The sequence below is a fragment of the Rhodofomes roseus genome (genome assembly GCF_022264815.1).
Source record: "Rhodofomes roseus strain CIRM-BRFM 1785 chromosome Unknown C8Q71scaffold_12, whole genome shotgun sequence".
NCBI classification, from domain to species: Eukaryota; Fungi; Basidiomycota; class Agaricomycetes; order Polyporales; family Fomitopsidaceae; genus Rhodofomes; species Rhodofomes roseus.
The window spans coordinates 587,740-601,439 of NW_025952968.1; the positions used below are offsets into that span (position 1 = coordinate 587,740).

The 13,700-nt window shown below is 56.5% G+C and overlaps 5 protein-coding genes across 5 annotated transcripts; 2 read left to right on the forward strand and 3 right to left on the reverse strand.

Moving 5' to 3' along the window:
- Positions 1–37: 37 nt before the first annotated feature.
- C8Q71DRAFT_94023 (P-loop containing nucleoside triphosphate hydrolase protein) lies at positions 38–4,775 on the reverse strand. Its single transcript, XM_047929211.1, has 10 exons — positions 4,126–4,775; positions 4,061–4,064; positions 3,830–4,010; positions 3,611–3,768; positions 3,459–3,558; positions 3,119–3,405; positions 2,891–3,067; positions 2,389–2,838; positions 2,208–2,336; positions 38–2,153 (listed from the first exon to the last, which is right to left on the reverse strand). Exons 1-10 carry the CDS (start codon positions 4,704–4,706, stop codon positions 201–203), a joined length of 4,020 nt encoding a protein of 1,339 aa, XP_047778125.1. The 5' UTR covers positions 4,707–4,775; the 3' UTR covers positions 38–200.
- Positions 4,776–4,925: 150 nt separating this feature from the next.
- Positions 4,926–6,193, forward strand: C8Q71DRAFT_797284 (uncharacterized protein; the record flags this gene model as incomplete). The annotated part of the gene is made up of 6 exons (XM_047925734.1): positions 4,926–5,009; positions 5,077–5,314; positions 5,369–5,446; positions 5,495–5,577; positions 5,637–6,109; positions 6,139–6,193. 6 exons carry the CDS (start codon positions 4,926–4,928, stop codon positions 6,191–6,193), a joined length of 1,011 nt encoding a protein of 336 aa, XP_047778126.1.
- Positions 6,194–6,803: 610 nt separating this feature from the next.
- Positions 6,804–9,790, reverse strand: C8Q71DRAFT_94176 (Bromodomain-containing protein). The gene is made up of 7 exons (XM_047929212.1): positions 9,385–9,790; positions 8,982–9,334; positions 8,457–8,924; positions 8,077–8,404; positions 7,721–8,023; positions 7,328–7,659; positions 6,804–7,274 (listed from the first exon to the last, which is right to left on the reverse strand). Exons 1-7 carry the CDS (start codon positions 9,614–9,616, stop codon positions 6,957–6,959), a joined length of 2,334 nt encoding a protein of 777 aa, XP_047778127.1. The 5' UTR covers positions 9,617–9,790; the 3' UTR covers positions 6,804–6,956.
- Positions 9,791–10,183: 393 nt separating this feature from the next.
- C8Q71DRAFT_709137 (transcription factor) lies at positions 10,184–12,543 on the reverse strand (the record flags this gene model as incomplete). The annotated part of the gene is made up of 9 exons (XM_047920667.1): positions 10,184–10,834; positions 10,888–11,129; positions 11,180–11,344; positions 11,400–11,524; positions 11,575–11,661; positions 11,718–11,768; positions 11,819–11,913; positions 11,971–12,351; positions 12,439–12,543. The coding sequence occupies 9 exons, from the start codon at positions 12,541–12,543 to the stop codon at positions 10,184–10,186; spliced, it is 1,902 nt and encodes a 633-aa protein (XP_047778128.1).
- Positions 12,544–12,833: 290 nt separating this feature from the next.
- On the forward strand, positions 12,834–13,488 carry C8Q71DRAFT_858601 (uncharacterized protein; the record flags this gene model as incomplete). The annotated part of the gene is made up of 2 exons (XM_047927534.1): positions 12,834–13,375; positions 13,431–13,488. The coding sequence occupies 2 exons, from the start codon at positions 12,834–12,836 to the stop codon at positions 13,486–13,488; spliced, it is 600 nt and encodes a 199-aa protein (XP_047778129.1).
- Between the last annotated feature and the right edge of the window lie 212 nt (positions 13,489–13,700).

The following is a 13,700-nucleotide window of genomic DNA, read 5'->3' on the forward strand; positions in this document are numbered from 1 at the left end:
CTTTCCTTGCTTGACTCTGCCCAAATGTACTCAATCCTTTATGGTAGCATTCCAATATTCTGCTCATTTCATTTGTATACTCGGTCCCCCAACACGCTCGTGTAAATGTCACAACTACGGTTACATAAGTACTACATATAACAATACGCACGATCCAGTGGAAGCAGTCGGAAGTGACGGGCCACCTCAAGGCCTCAAGCTCAAGGCTCGCTAGATGAATGTGTTGCCAGGTCTTCATCGTCATCGACGACGAAACTGCCAAACTCGTATTCGTCGTCCTCGGATTCGTATCTGGAGGAGTTGGAAACGACTCGCGACGCACTTGCTCCCCCATATGCGCCCCAACCGCGCGCCGTAGGTCGGTTCGCGAAGACTGGTGCGGCTCTGCTGCCTCCGGGAGCCTGTGTGAGAAGGCTTCGCCGGTACACAGCAGACTGATCGTACGAGGGAGAGACCTGTGTCTCTAGCGCATCCTGCACGAAGGATGGTTCGTACCCATCCTCGTTCTCCACGTCAGACGACCCGACGCTGCGCTCATCACCAGAATGCGTCGCCTCTACGTCCATCCACGGGTTAGCCTTCTGAGCTTCGACTATGTCCTTGAATTTCCGCTTCTTCGGTCTATGGGGCGCCGGAGAAGGTGGAGAAGGCGGAGAAGGCGAACTTCGTTGCCGACGTAGACGGCGCTGAGATGGCGGAGGCATCGCAAGAGGTGATGAGTCACTGAGGTCGATCACGGCCTGTCTCCTGTTTTGTACGCCAGGAGCGCGAACGGCGAAGGTGGGTTCGGGCATCGGTTCAGCCTCGTGTGGCCTCGTTAATCGGGCGGGCAAGGCGGGAGGCGGCATGAGCTCTCTCTGTTTAGTCACGGTCCCGCTGACAGGATTAACAGATGCCAGACTGGCGTCTTTGCCGTTCGCAGGTGAAGGTGAATTGAACCGCTCCCGGAACAGATCCAGCTCGTCGTCGGACGAGATCACCGGCGACAAATTGCGATGGAGGACAGGCGAGGATTTGACGACTTGTATATCCGGGTCCTCGTCGTCATCGATCAACCAAGCCATGTCACCATCCTTGGGAGCGACATCCAAGGCCGGAGATCCTGACGAATGGTTGACCGTTAGGGCAGGAGGGCTAGCAGACTGGTGTGGTTGCCGTGTCCTACTCAACGTACTCGTGCTTCTCGACTTGAGAGGTCGCTCGGGGGATGATGTGGAAGGGGAAGGGTCGGGTGACGGAGTAGTTCCACATCGTCGTCCGCCAGCTTTCTTGCCCAGCCTTACCAATGGTCGATCAGGGGAAGAACTCAGAGAGATCGCTGGCGACATCGTACGAGTCGGCTGACTAGGAGTGGTGAGGTCAATGATACTGCGGTCCGCGAGTACCACGGGCGATGTGTCGCGGGCCCGGCGTGATGTAGACCGTAGCGTCTCGTTAGCTGAACATAGTGTAGTGGATGAAGAAGCGAGTCCGCGCTCGATATCGGCGTCATCAGAATCGTCAGCAGCCATTCGTGCTATTTGGCTCTCTGTGAGCTCGGGGGGATGGACAGCTTTCTTTCTCTTCTTGGGCTTCTCCGCGCTATCTGTGGAAGCAACAGTCTTCACCCGACGTAACTTCCTTGTGTTGTTCGCTCGAGATACCGCAGAGGTCGAGGCCGCCCTTCGAGGCGCAAAAACGCCCGCCTCGATCTCCAGATCGTCATCGTCATCCTCTCCCGTGTACTTCTCGGGATCAACGTCGACTTTGCGCTTCTTCCTGCCCTTGGCGCCCTTGACGAGCAGGTCCTTCACGTTTACGAAACCGTTGCTCGCCCCTGCAGGAACGTTGTGCAATGGATCATCGCTCCGCCTTCGCTTCTTCCCCTTCGGAGAGCCACCACCATCTGCGCGGGAGCCTTTCCTTGAGGTCTTCTCCTCACGCACGTATTCCTCGATTTCCATGACCCTCTCGACGCACACGGGCTTGACGTGGTCGGGTAGGAGTCGCTCGACGTCCGCATAGAGTTCGAGCTCGTCGGCTTTGACGATGTAGTCCTGGACGTCCTTGTACTTGCCCTTCGCCCTTTCCCAGTTTCTGTCTTCACGGCCCTCCGCGATCAGAACGTGCACAACGCCGGCCCGCTTACGACCAGTCCGGCCAGCTCGTTGTAACTATAGAAGCTCAGGTTACTGTCACTTCTCGCCACAAAGCATCCAGACACATACCATGCGAATTGGGGTTTTCTGGGAATCGTAGCAAACAATCATATCGACTTCGCCGATGTCCAGACCTTCCTCCCCGATAGACGTGGATACCAGAACGTTAAACTCTCCGGCTTTAAACTTCTTGATGACCTGTAACCTCTGTATGAGCATTGCAATAGCCTAGACGATGACACTGGCTTACCTCTAGTTGTTCCCGCTGCGCAAGCCCAGACCGGCCGTTCTTGTCGGCCGCTTGGCCAATGAAGCGCGCCGCTCGAATCAGTGGAGACTCTTTGTTGAGTATTTCCACCAGTTCGTCTACACACTCTCTGAAGGAGGCGAAGACCATGACGCGCGACTCTTCCGCGTCACCTGCGCCTTCCTCTCCGTCACGGCTGTTCGCGTCTTCCCGGTCGCCTATGTGGCCCGCAAAATGCTGCACGAGCAGAGCGTGTAGCTTCTCCATTTTGGGGTGCAAGGCGAAGCCGCGGTTCCTCTGAGCCTCGATTTCTCGGATGAGAGCTTGAAAGTTGGGGTCTTTCTGTAAGCCGCTCTGAGTGTTCTTACTTGCCGCCTGTTTGCCTGTTTCGTTATCGTGCCCGGACAGGACTCCATTCAGTACGTTGTAGCACATGCTAGTGCTAGCTTCGTACTGACAACGTTTATCAGTCGACACATCGAGCGCTGCTGGGTTCGACACATACCAAGTACCCAATAGCTCGTGCCAGCGGCTGCAACTTGCTGGCGGCAGCCGTGACCCAGGCGGGAGCTTTCCGCATACGAAGCTCACCCACAGCGGACTGACATCTGAAAAAGTGCAGCATGACCGGATCGGTAGACCCGTACATGGCACCGTTGCTCTGAACCAACTTGATCAACGGCTAGAAGACAAGGTAAGCCTGCAAACCGCGCGTTTCAAGTACTGTACATACCTGCATTATCTTGCACAATAGTTCACGGAGCTTGTTGATATCTTCACTCATCGTAATCACATGCTTGACAACCTCTTTCTTGTGGATGTAGCTGCGGATATCTAGACTCTCCTCGTCTCGGATTTCGATATGGCTGATGTGCAAGCAATTGACGATCTCTTGTACAGCCTCCGGTTTACTGCCAGGCGTAGCTGTGAGGGCGAGGACGCGGAAGTGAGGATTCTTGGCCATCATGTACCGCATGACTTGTGCGTAGGCGTAGTCGCCCGACCCTTTATGCGCTTCATCTGTACACATACTGAGTCCGGCTTGTGAAGGAATAGCAGGGCTGGGTACGGACCAATGACAATGAGTATGATGTCTGACGGGTCGCACGTCTCGGATGTCAAGTCGCTCATGAGCGTTTGCGGCGTCATGTAGAACACTCGCTTTTCAGCGAACTGTGGTTTTCGGCTGAGTGATACTTCCAATCCTGAAGGAGGGACAACATACAGCATCCACCCGCTTCGCTCGTGATGTCTCCCCTGTGAGCTCTGCAGCATGACTACCTGGTATGCCGCAAACCCTATGGCTAGCGTCTATCTGTTGAGCGACGAGAGGCTTCGTCGGTGCAAGAAAGACGACTTTGCCATCTGGGAACCAATGGTAGACTGTGTCCCCACAGCAGGTTTGACATTAACTGTAGGCAAGACAGGGAACGAAAACACGCACAATTCAACATCACAACCCCAGCAATGAAGGTCTTTCCTAAACCCGTCGGTAGCGCCACTAACGTGTTCTCGAACAGACAATGTCTCGCGATGTTGAATTGATAGTCACGTTTCGGGTTGTTGAGAGGATAGATCCAGTGCCTGGCGGCTAGGAGATCTGGCTTCAACTTATTTGGCCGGGGCTGCGGGGAACGGTGAATTTTCGGTACTCGCGTGTAAGTTGCAAACGTACTGGTCTGAGTCCGGTATATATGCACGTATAAGCACACATTCTCTGCGAGAACCATACTCACTCACCCAACAGGTACATATGGTGCTGGGAATTGTTCGAACTCTACAGGTTCTTCCTCCTCCGCATCATTGAAAGATGCTTTGCCTTTGCCCTTCTTCCTTGCCTTATCTTCCGCCGACTGTCTCCAACCTGACTTCGCAAATGCGGTGTGATCCCACCTTCTGGTCTTCCTCTCGGCGAGAGTAGCACGAGCACTGTGAGTCCGTTGCATTGGTGCCTTCGTGGACGACTTGGGTTTGGAGTTCGTCGACTCCTGTACTATACCTCCCAGTAAAGTCGTCTGAATAGTGTTCTTCGATGATATCCGTTGCATAGGTGCCCTGCTGGGCCCCGCCTCCGGTTCTCGCGCCCGACCTTCCTGGATATCTTGGAGCACAGCGACATCGAAGTCAAAGGCGTCAAACGGATCGGAATCCTCAACGTCAATGACTTCGCGCGCAGGAGATGGTGGCCCCCGTGAGGAACTCAGATGCGCCGCGGGTTTGGCTGGCTTCGGAGGAGACGCGTGAGCGGCCTCTATGGCATCGATTTCATTGAGAAAAGCGGAATCGAGTTCGTCATCGAAGTAGGCATCGTCAGAGCTCATCGCCGCAAGAGTACGAGCGCGTAGACAACGCAGAGAAATGGGACAGTACGGTGGGCGACCTGGGCTGAGGATGGGCTAATAGGTGCGCGTTCAGTTGTGTGGCGCGCGTTTGTGCGAAGTACTCACGTGCGACGCGCATTACCCAACATAACGAACGAGCCAGCGCCCTGCGAGTCGCAGCTCGACAACTCTTCTCTCGACTACAGGAACGGACTGAACATGTCCGCCGAAACCATTGCACGCTGGAATGCCATACCCCTCACACGATCTGACTCAGAATCCGATGCGTCACGAGCAATGAAGGTATCCTTCGCGCCTTTCTAGCACCCTTGGATACTTGCTGCACTGCTCTCCTACATGTCCTCTTCAGCGTCCACGATCACAAGAGGAAGATGACAGCGAAGACAATGTCTCCCTTGTATCTCGCTCTCCTTCCCCGGAACCGCCACCGGACGCTATGGACATCGACAAGTACGACGAATATGTATCAAAACCCGCACGAGAAACCGTAACGGTCGATACGAAGATCAAGAGCAGTAACAAGGGTTTCCTCATGCTAGCGAGCATGGGCTGGGTTGAGGGTCAACCGTTGGGCTTGTCCGGAGACGGTACGCCGCTGTACATTATACTGTACCTCCCACACATGATTGACTTGCCTGAAGGTCGTGTCGACCCAGTCCCCTTCTATGTGAAGAACGATCTCACAGGTCTCGGGAAAACAACCGAAGATGTACGGATGAGTACGTGGTCATTCATGCTCCGAAATGAGCTATGCTCACAAGTTTCAGTCGAGACTACTGTCGCCCAACGGCGCGAACTTGATTCGGAACGCCAGACGAAAGAGACCGAGGAACAACGACGAGCGAGGGAGGTATGACACCTGCTTATTCGGCAACTTCCCGCGCTCACTACACTGGTGGGAATCTTCAGGACTCGGTAGCAAAGCGTGAGGCTGTCAAGTCCGAGATCTTTAACAGCCTCAAAGCATTCTACTGCGAGCTATGCGACAAACAGTTCCAGAACGTCGCGCAGTATGACGAGCATACAAACTCATACGCCCACCATCACAAGGCGCGGTTCCGCGACATGCAACTTGCGGCGCGCGCCAGCCGCAACACGCAGGAAGAGGTGGACAAAAGGAAGGAGAAGGAGAGGAAGCGCGAAGAGAAGGAGTTACGGAAGCTAGCGAAGGCCGCAGGAATCAAAATTACGAAGCCGCCTGTAACCCTCACGACCCCTACCCCGACGACGTCTGATGCCTCCGCGACGCCTGGAGGGGCAGAGGAGGGACCAACGCCCAGCGGCTCCAAGAAGACGGGCTGGGCCTCTATAGGATCATCAGCGACGTCCAGCAGCCCGACCTCCTCTGCGCTTCCTCCGGGCCCTTCGACGTCTGATTCAGCGTTGAGGAGCTCTGGATGGGCTTCGGTAGGATCAGCATCGTCGAGTTCGTCGCAAACCCGAGACCCCAGGCCGACCGAAACTAGAGAGGGCTGGGCAGCTGTCCCAGCGCCTGGCGATACAGCGTCTTCGGATCCACCAACGTCTGCGCCTCGTCAGGCGTTGAGCTCAGCTCCAGCCTTCCGGACGGGTGGTTGGACTTCGCTTGACACAAGTATCGATGAGCGTGTGCCACCGCCCTCGTCCGATGTACCGCCTCCTCCACAACTGCCAGTCTCGATGCCGCGCGTTTCCTCATCTGCTGAAACATCAGGCAGCTGGTCTTCCACTTCCACTTCGGACATCGCTGCACAGCCCTCGCAGAGTGGATGGCGATCCGTTTCATCTGGTGAGCGGCCTTCGACCGCAGACGGCGTCGACGAAGCACCCATGCCAGTCGCCCACCCTGCTCCGCGACCACAACCCCCGCCGGTCGTCCGACAGGAGGCATCTCGATCTGGCTGGCAACAGTTCCGTGCGGGTGGTCGTGGCAGACGAAGATGATGTTACTGTCTCTCGTCGTCTACCTCTCATTGTTTCCGCTATCGCCCGTCAATTGCTTTCGAACCAATCTCTGTTGCGAGAGCACAATCGATACTTTCAGTCTATGGCACAAGACAAAACGTGTGGTGAAATAGTACTAAGTAGCTACAATGCTGGGAGTGCTCGTAATTTTGTATGTACGCTGCTGATGAAAATAAACACTACGGTACCGGTGAGCCCAAGAGACCAACGACAGTCGTCGTAGACCACAAGAAGAGGACGAGCGCAGAACGAACGACGAAAGTTAGATACAGTCCGAGGTCCCCGTCACTCTGAATCACTCGCAGAACTCTCCGAACTCGACTCTGCAGAAGAATGCTCGCTGTCGTCAACTGGCGGGGCGTCGCTAACGGGACCGGCAGACCCTCGTCCCTCGAAGAGTTTCATCCTCTCCTCCAGCGCTCGGATCTTCGCCGCTTCCACGTCCTCATCCATGCTCTTCCGCTTGAGACCACCAGTGCCCGTACCCTTGCCCTTGCCAGTACGCTTAGGCTGGGCTTTCATCGGTCGAATTACAAAGTTGTATAGCTTCGTCAAGACCGCGGCTGGCAGCTCGTCGATCTCAAGCTCGATCTCCTCAGTGCTCTGTCGCACAAGAATAAGCGTCTCGAAAATGCCAGGGTACGGTGAGCACTTACGTCGCGGATCTCGGGTACGCCCTCATGGATGATTTGGATGACCTTTTCCAGCTTCGCGCCGTCGAGCTTCCCGATCGTATCGCTGAGGTCCTTCTTCTGCTCGAAGGAGAGCACGTCGTCGTCGAGAACCGGCCTCTTCGCCGTCTTCTTCTTCGACGTTGTCGGTGTCTTTGCCTGCTTAGGCGGCGCCTTAGAAGTGCTAGCGACCGGAGGTGGAGCTTTCTTCTTCTCTTTCTTCTCCTTCTTCTCCTTCTTGGGCTGCTTAGTCTTCTTCATGGACTCGAGGTTGTTCCTCATGCTCTCGATCTGACTCTCCATGTCGGCGATCATGCCTGCAGCGGATTATAGTGTCAACGTTGGCATCTATATGTGCAGGGCTTAAATGGGACGTACGCGCACGCTCATCCTCGCTAGGCTCGTCCTCATCATCCTCATCGTCCGAAGGATCGTGTGAGCGAATAGGCGGTAACTCCGCCCACTTCGCGTCGAAGATGCGATCAAGGTCCTTGGCCGCCTCATGAACAGGATTCTTTGGCGGATTAAACGTCTGTGCGTTCTTGATCATGAGTTTGAAGTCGTCACGGAACTTGTCGGGCGTGGTGTACTCGGAATCGGTCAGTTTCCGCTTCATCGTCGCCAGGTCCATGGGCTTCTTGACGATCTTCGGGTACTGAGGGATCTCCAACTTCAGCCAATCTACGTAGACTCGTCAAAGCATATCCGGCAACGCGGGAATCTATTTGGCTTACCGACGGGCTCGTAGAACGGGTGTGCGATGTTGTACAAGCTCTTCTTGTTGAGCTCCTTCAGCACCTTCTCGCAGTGCTTGAACTGGTCACGGTACAAATCGTTCATCCCTGATGTCGACTTCCTCGTCTTCTTGGGCACGTCGTTGTAAGGAAGATCTTTCGGAGGAGGTGGGTGGATCTCCCGTTTGGGTCGGCCGCCGTTGGTTGTGGTTTCCTCCGTCCGGCGAATCACAGGGACAGAAGTGGAAGGTCGCCGAGCAGCGGCATGCTTCTTTGCGGGTGGAGGAGGGGGAGGAGGAGTGGCAACCTTCTTGACAACCGGTTTGGGCTGAGCACCAGAGTATCAGCACAAGGTCGAAGGCGCAGTCAACAAAACACACCTCTTCAGGAGGCATCTGCTTGATCTGCTTGTCAAACACCGCCTCTACACGCTTACCCATCGCAGTAATCGGATGGTCGGGGCCATTAAACAGCGTAGTGTTGCTGAAGATCAATCGCACGTCGGCGATGAAGTCTTCGGTGTTATAGTAACGGGGATTGGCTGGGTTGGGATCGGGTTTCGATGGGTTAGAGGCTGCCAGCTTCCGGTCCACCGTAGAGAAATCGATTGGATGCTTCACGATGGATGGGTAGTGCGGGATGTTGAGGGCGACCGGATCGACGGGGTGCAGGAAAGGACTTGCATCCTTCATCTTCTTGAGCGTGCGGACGGTTGATGTAGAGAATCGCCATTGCGCAAGGCTGAGCGTGGGCACGGGAGGCGCACTAGGTGGAGGGGCGGGCGTCGAGGACGGAAGAGGGGTCGCCTTGGTCTCGGGGGACACCGACGCTGGAGGTGGAGTACCCGTCTTCAGACAACGCCATCAGCACGCCCGTAGCGGCGCACAGGAGACATAAGTGCTTACATTGGCGAGTGATGCTCTCTCAGCGTCCGAGTGTTTCCGTGCTCTCTTAGCCGGCGGGGGCTTATCATCATCGGGTTCACTAGTTGTATTATTAGGGTAAGGAGACGACGCAGCAGCGAGCGAGTGGACAGCGGTCTCGGAGGAGGATACAGCGGGTAATGAAGTAGAAACGTTTGCGGCAGCAGGTTCGTGTCCGTTAGAGAGTCCGTTGACTTGCGGCGACTTTGCGTCGCCGTTTGTCATGTGCACGTCGCCATTCTCTGTTGGCTGTCCTTCTGCCATACGGACATCTTCGAGGAGCTCCCCAGGCGGGGGTGGAGGGGTCCCGTGGGGAGGCTCGACTGGTATGGTGGCTGGTACGCGATAAGACGACGGGGACATGATGCCAACAGGCTGTCCTCACCTGGGTCTGGCGGACTGCCCGCCTGTGGGAGCACAGAAACGTCCTCGAGCGCGTCGACCTTCATCGCGATGGGCTCGTTGCGCGCGTCAGACTCACGCTCGACGTAGTCGACATCGATCTTGATGTCGGGAGAAGTAGAGTTGTCGACGGGGGTTGCAGGCGAGTCCGCTGCGACGGAGTCCGGGGAGGCTGCGTGTCCGTTGATGCCGTTCGCGAGGAGCGCGTCGGTCATGGTCTGGGGGCGGGGAACGCGTGACGGTCACGGGGGAGTGACAGGAGGGCAGAGGGGCAAGGGTGGATTTGGGGGAACAGGAGATCCGAAGTTGGGCTAGAGGCTTTATACGCGGGCTGAAATAAGGTTCGATCTCAAGCGCAGGGGCCATCTCCTCCAGAATCAGCGTGCCCCCTCCCTTTCCCCCTCCCTCGCGCCTCTCCTGTCTGCCCGCTGCCATCCTACTGCTATCTACGTCGCATCCTCGTCCTTCCTCTCCTCCTCCACCTGAGCAAACACAGGCTTGGGCTGGTTCGCCTTCCACGCTGGCAGAATAAGGTTCACACGTCAGCAATCACAGCCGGCGCCAAACAGCCACAAACACGGCATCAAGCGGCTCCATCAGAGCCTCAAATTTTCGTACTAGCTCACCTTTCGTCCAAACTGGGTCCTCGTCGGTGTTTGCGAGCCTGAGCAGGGCCTCCCGGGGCTGTGGACACGCAGACATGCACAAGGTTAGCGTCATGCACGGCAGCGAGGAGGAGAGGGCAAGTCAATAGGCAGAGCGGAGCTTGAACCAGTACAATCTCAGCTGTCTTCCGTGGCAACGCGTGGTAGGCGCCTCGTTGAGCGGCAAGCGCCGGTTTCGTTCGGCCAAATCATGATTCCTTCGCCTTCGGGAGGCGAAGAAACCAGAATCCGTCTTCGAGCCTCGCTGCTGCGTCTGTGCGAGAGTGCGGGACCATTGCCTGCCCAGGACAGGCAGTCGGCCACCGTACGCACGCGGGAAACCTCGGGGCCAGTCCAGGCCGGAGACAAATGAAAGGCAATGCGTCCCAGATGACGCAAAAGGGGCGTAAGTGGACAAAAAGCGACACGCACATCCTGGTCTCTTGTTGTGTCCCGCACCAAGTTTTGCACGACGTGTTGGGTTGCGCTTGCGCCAACACGTCCTCCACGACCAGGTCCAGTAACAGGCAGCTCCGGCCGCTTGCTCTTGCGGGGGTCCATGCGCTCTTTCTCTCGTTTCCGTTTGCTGCCGCGGTCAAGCCCATCGCCGTCGCGGAACATGGGCAAAGCGTGCGGTGTAAGGATGGTAGGCGCAGAAACAGCATCGGACATGTCCTCGATCGTAGCTTTCCTGGGTGGCCCTTTGTTGAGCAGCAGCTTGGCGCCATTGATAGACGTAAGTGGTGAGTAAAGAACGCCGATTTGGCCGTTTGCCAAACCTGTTACAATCTACCAGATCGTGTTAGCGGACGTCATGTATTCTTGCCACGGTTGAACGTTACCTGGTTAATCTTGGAATGCCAAAAGACTTTGACAGGCGTGGTATCCACTTCCAGCTCCTTGACTGACTCAAGGTTGTCCTTACGCATGAACATGAGGCGACCTTTGCCTCCCTTAGACGTCGCTCCAGCGCCAGTGACAACATACTTGTCGTCGGGGCTGAATATCGCGTTAGTTGTCGGATACAGCGTAGTGAGCCCATCTCGGGTCGCAACGGGCTTCTTGAACGCTCGAAGATCCCAAACTGGACAATATTGGTTAAATTACGAATGGCTGTGAAGCCAAGCCACCTACTCTTCACCGTATCATCACCGCCTCTGGTCAGGACTGACCGTCCATCTACGGAGAATACGAGAGACCCGGGTTCCGTGTTCTTGGTGTGCGCGCCCTCGATAGTCATATTTGGTCGCACAAAGTTTGACTTCGTCTGCCACATATGCAGCGCCCCGTCCCAACATGCTGCAGAGGGGTGAGCCGCTCGGAACAAAGAGGGTGAGATGGATGTAGAGCGCACCGCCTCCTATTATGCTTCCATCCGGCGAATAGCCACACGCAGTCACCTTCGTGCGCGCTCCCCTCTCCTTCGACTTCACTACGATTACCGTCTTCTGTTTGCGTTTGTTTTCGACGTCCCATATCCTAATGGATCGTCAGATAAGACACATTCATCGTGATATCACTTGACTGACCGAATGGTCGAGTCCACTGAGCTTGTTATGAAGGTTTGAGGATCATGCGGATGCCAGGCGCACGAGCGGAGCTCAGCTACATGGCCACTGCGGACCCAATGTTAGCAGCAGCGCGGACAAGACAGCGTTTGCCCACAGCTTACGCAGTGTTCTTCATATCGCGGATATACGGATCACCCTTAACGAAAGTGGCCCTGCAAGTCAGGTCAGACTATCCACTCAAGTCAGACGGCGCAGCACTCACAGCTCCGCGCCATCCCGATCGTACAACTTCGCCTGCATCGTGCCCGAGACGACCAGGAACTGTTGTCCGTCATTCGAGTACTTGAGGTCATGTATCTACCGGTTTGACAGGTTAAGATGGAAGCGGCCTGCAAGCGAGGGAGAACGACGTACGTAGTAAGTACCCGCAGGCTCCCAAGTTTTGAACGGCTTACACCTCCAGTCCATCCCACCAAAGTCCCACAGCTTGCAGTCATAGTCGTGCGAGCCGGATAGCACGCGTGCCCCAGACGGATCCAGCGTGAGAGCAGAGACGACCTTCGTGTGGTCCTTGAACACCAGCGCGTGCGTGGTGGGGAACTGCGGCAGGTCGGACTCCTCGTCGTCCGAGGCATCAAACTCTGGCTCTCCCTCCTCATCCGACGCGCCAGCATTCGGAGGTTGTGGCAGAGGCCCGATGTCGTCTGGGTCGAACTCCGGCTCTTCCTGTGGTGGTCGCGGAGCCTGCGCGGGCGCAAGCGTGGGCGACAGAGCCGACGTACTAGGCTCTTCTTTCTTCACCGCTGGTACTCCTGTAGATGTCTGCCATGTACGGTACCGCATGAGTCGCAGGAGTGACAAAACACAGAACGGCTGCCTTACATCTTCCCGCCTGCTCTTGTCGAACCGGTTTGGGTCGAGCTGCCTCTGCTTCAGCTTCTTGCCAAAGCCAGAGATACCCATGGCCGCGAGCACATCGTCTGACATTCTGGACTCGATATGGGCTGCGCAAAGGGTCCGAGGAGCGATGCAAGGTAAGGGTCGTGCTGGACGCGGGTGCCAATAATCAACAGTCCACGCACGCCGCCCCTCGAACGCGCTCCTTAGCTTACGTAAAGCGTGACTGGGCGCCTAGAGACGCGTCAGTCCCGCGCGTGAATCCGTGACCGGGAGCCACAAGCTGAGTGTCTTTGGCCTGCAGCGGTTGCACACCGCTTGTTCGTCTCCCACTCTCTACACCCTCCGTCATCCTCCCAGAGCCACCCTCTGCTGCCACAATGCTCAAGAGACAACGACCGTCCTCCCCGATACCGATGGCGGCGGAGGCGCCCCTCGCCGCCGAACCGCCCTTCGACATCGACCTCGCTGAGCGGGTAGCCAAGCGCGCGCGGCACTTTGCTCCTCTCCGTCGCAGCAGCTACGCGCAGAAGAACGCAGTCGTCTTGGGTCCTGATACGGACGGAGAGGAGGAGCAGGAGGACGATGGCCGCTCAGAGTATACGAGGGGCCAGACGCAGTGGCAGGAGAAGGCGGGGTTGTACAAGAACGCGAACACCCTCTTGCACGACCTGCATGCGGAGCAACGGCATCGACACCTCTTTGCGGCTGGCCCGTCGAACCCCCCGCATCCACAGCGTCATCCCCATCATCCGATGTCCTCGAACCCGCCTCCATCGATGGAGCTGAGACACCCGCGAGGCATCGCCATGCCACAGCCGTCAGCCGGCGGTCCGTCTTACCACACATCTTCGCATGCGCACGGCTCAACGGAACAAGTTGAGGCGCGGATCGTGACCTCGCAATACGAAGACACCAACAGGTACGTTTTCTCGTTCCCCTCCGCCAGCCACATACTGAGCATGGCATCCTCATAGATTCCTGAGGGACTTGTTCCTCAACCGGAGGCGAAGGCTGGGTGCCGAGCAGACTTGATGGACCGCAGCCTCGTCGCATTCCTGCTTGACATACTCTCTTGACGATCCATGCCTGTACTCCGCCGGCCCTCTATGCATAGATCTCTCGCTTCCTCCGTTCACGATTTCCTCACAGTTCCTAGGCCTATCGTCGCACTTGTTATTCTTATACCGCGCACGTCACCACAACGTCTATTCTTCCACACACTCTTGTACATTTACCATTGCTCA

Bases quoted from the DNA above. Each gene is read 5' to 3' on its own strand.
- C8Q71DRAFT_94023 (XM_047929211.1), bottom strand. From the start codon at position 4,706: ATGAGCTCTGACGATGCCTACTTCGATGACGAACTCGATTCCGCTTTT. The intron at 3,559-3,610 runs GTATGTTGTCCC...CGAAAACCACAG, and splicing joins GAGCGAAGCGGGTGGATGCT to TTCGCTGAAAAGCGAGTGTT. The intron at 2,337-2,388 runs GTAAGCCAGTGT...CAGAGGTTACAG, and splicing joins CGCAGCGGGAACAACTAGAG to GTCATCAAGAAGTTTAAAGC.
- C8Q71DRAFT_94176 (XM_047929212.1), bottom strand. From the start codon at position 9,616: ATGACCGACGCGCTCCTCGCGAACGGCATCAACGGACACGCAGCCTCC. The intron at 7,660-7,720 runs GTACGTCCCATT...AATCCGCTGCAG, and splicing joins TAGCGAGGATGAGCGTGCGC to GCATGATCGCCGACATGGAG. The intron at 7,275-7,327 runs GTAAGTGCTCAC...CTTGTGCGACAG, and splicing joins GCGTACCCGAGATCCGCGAC to AGCACTGAGGAGATCGAGCT.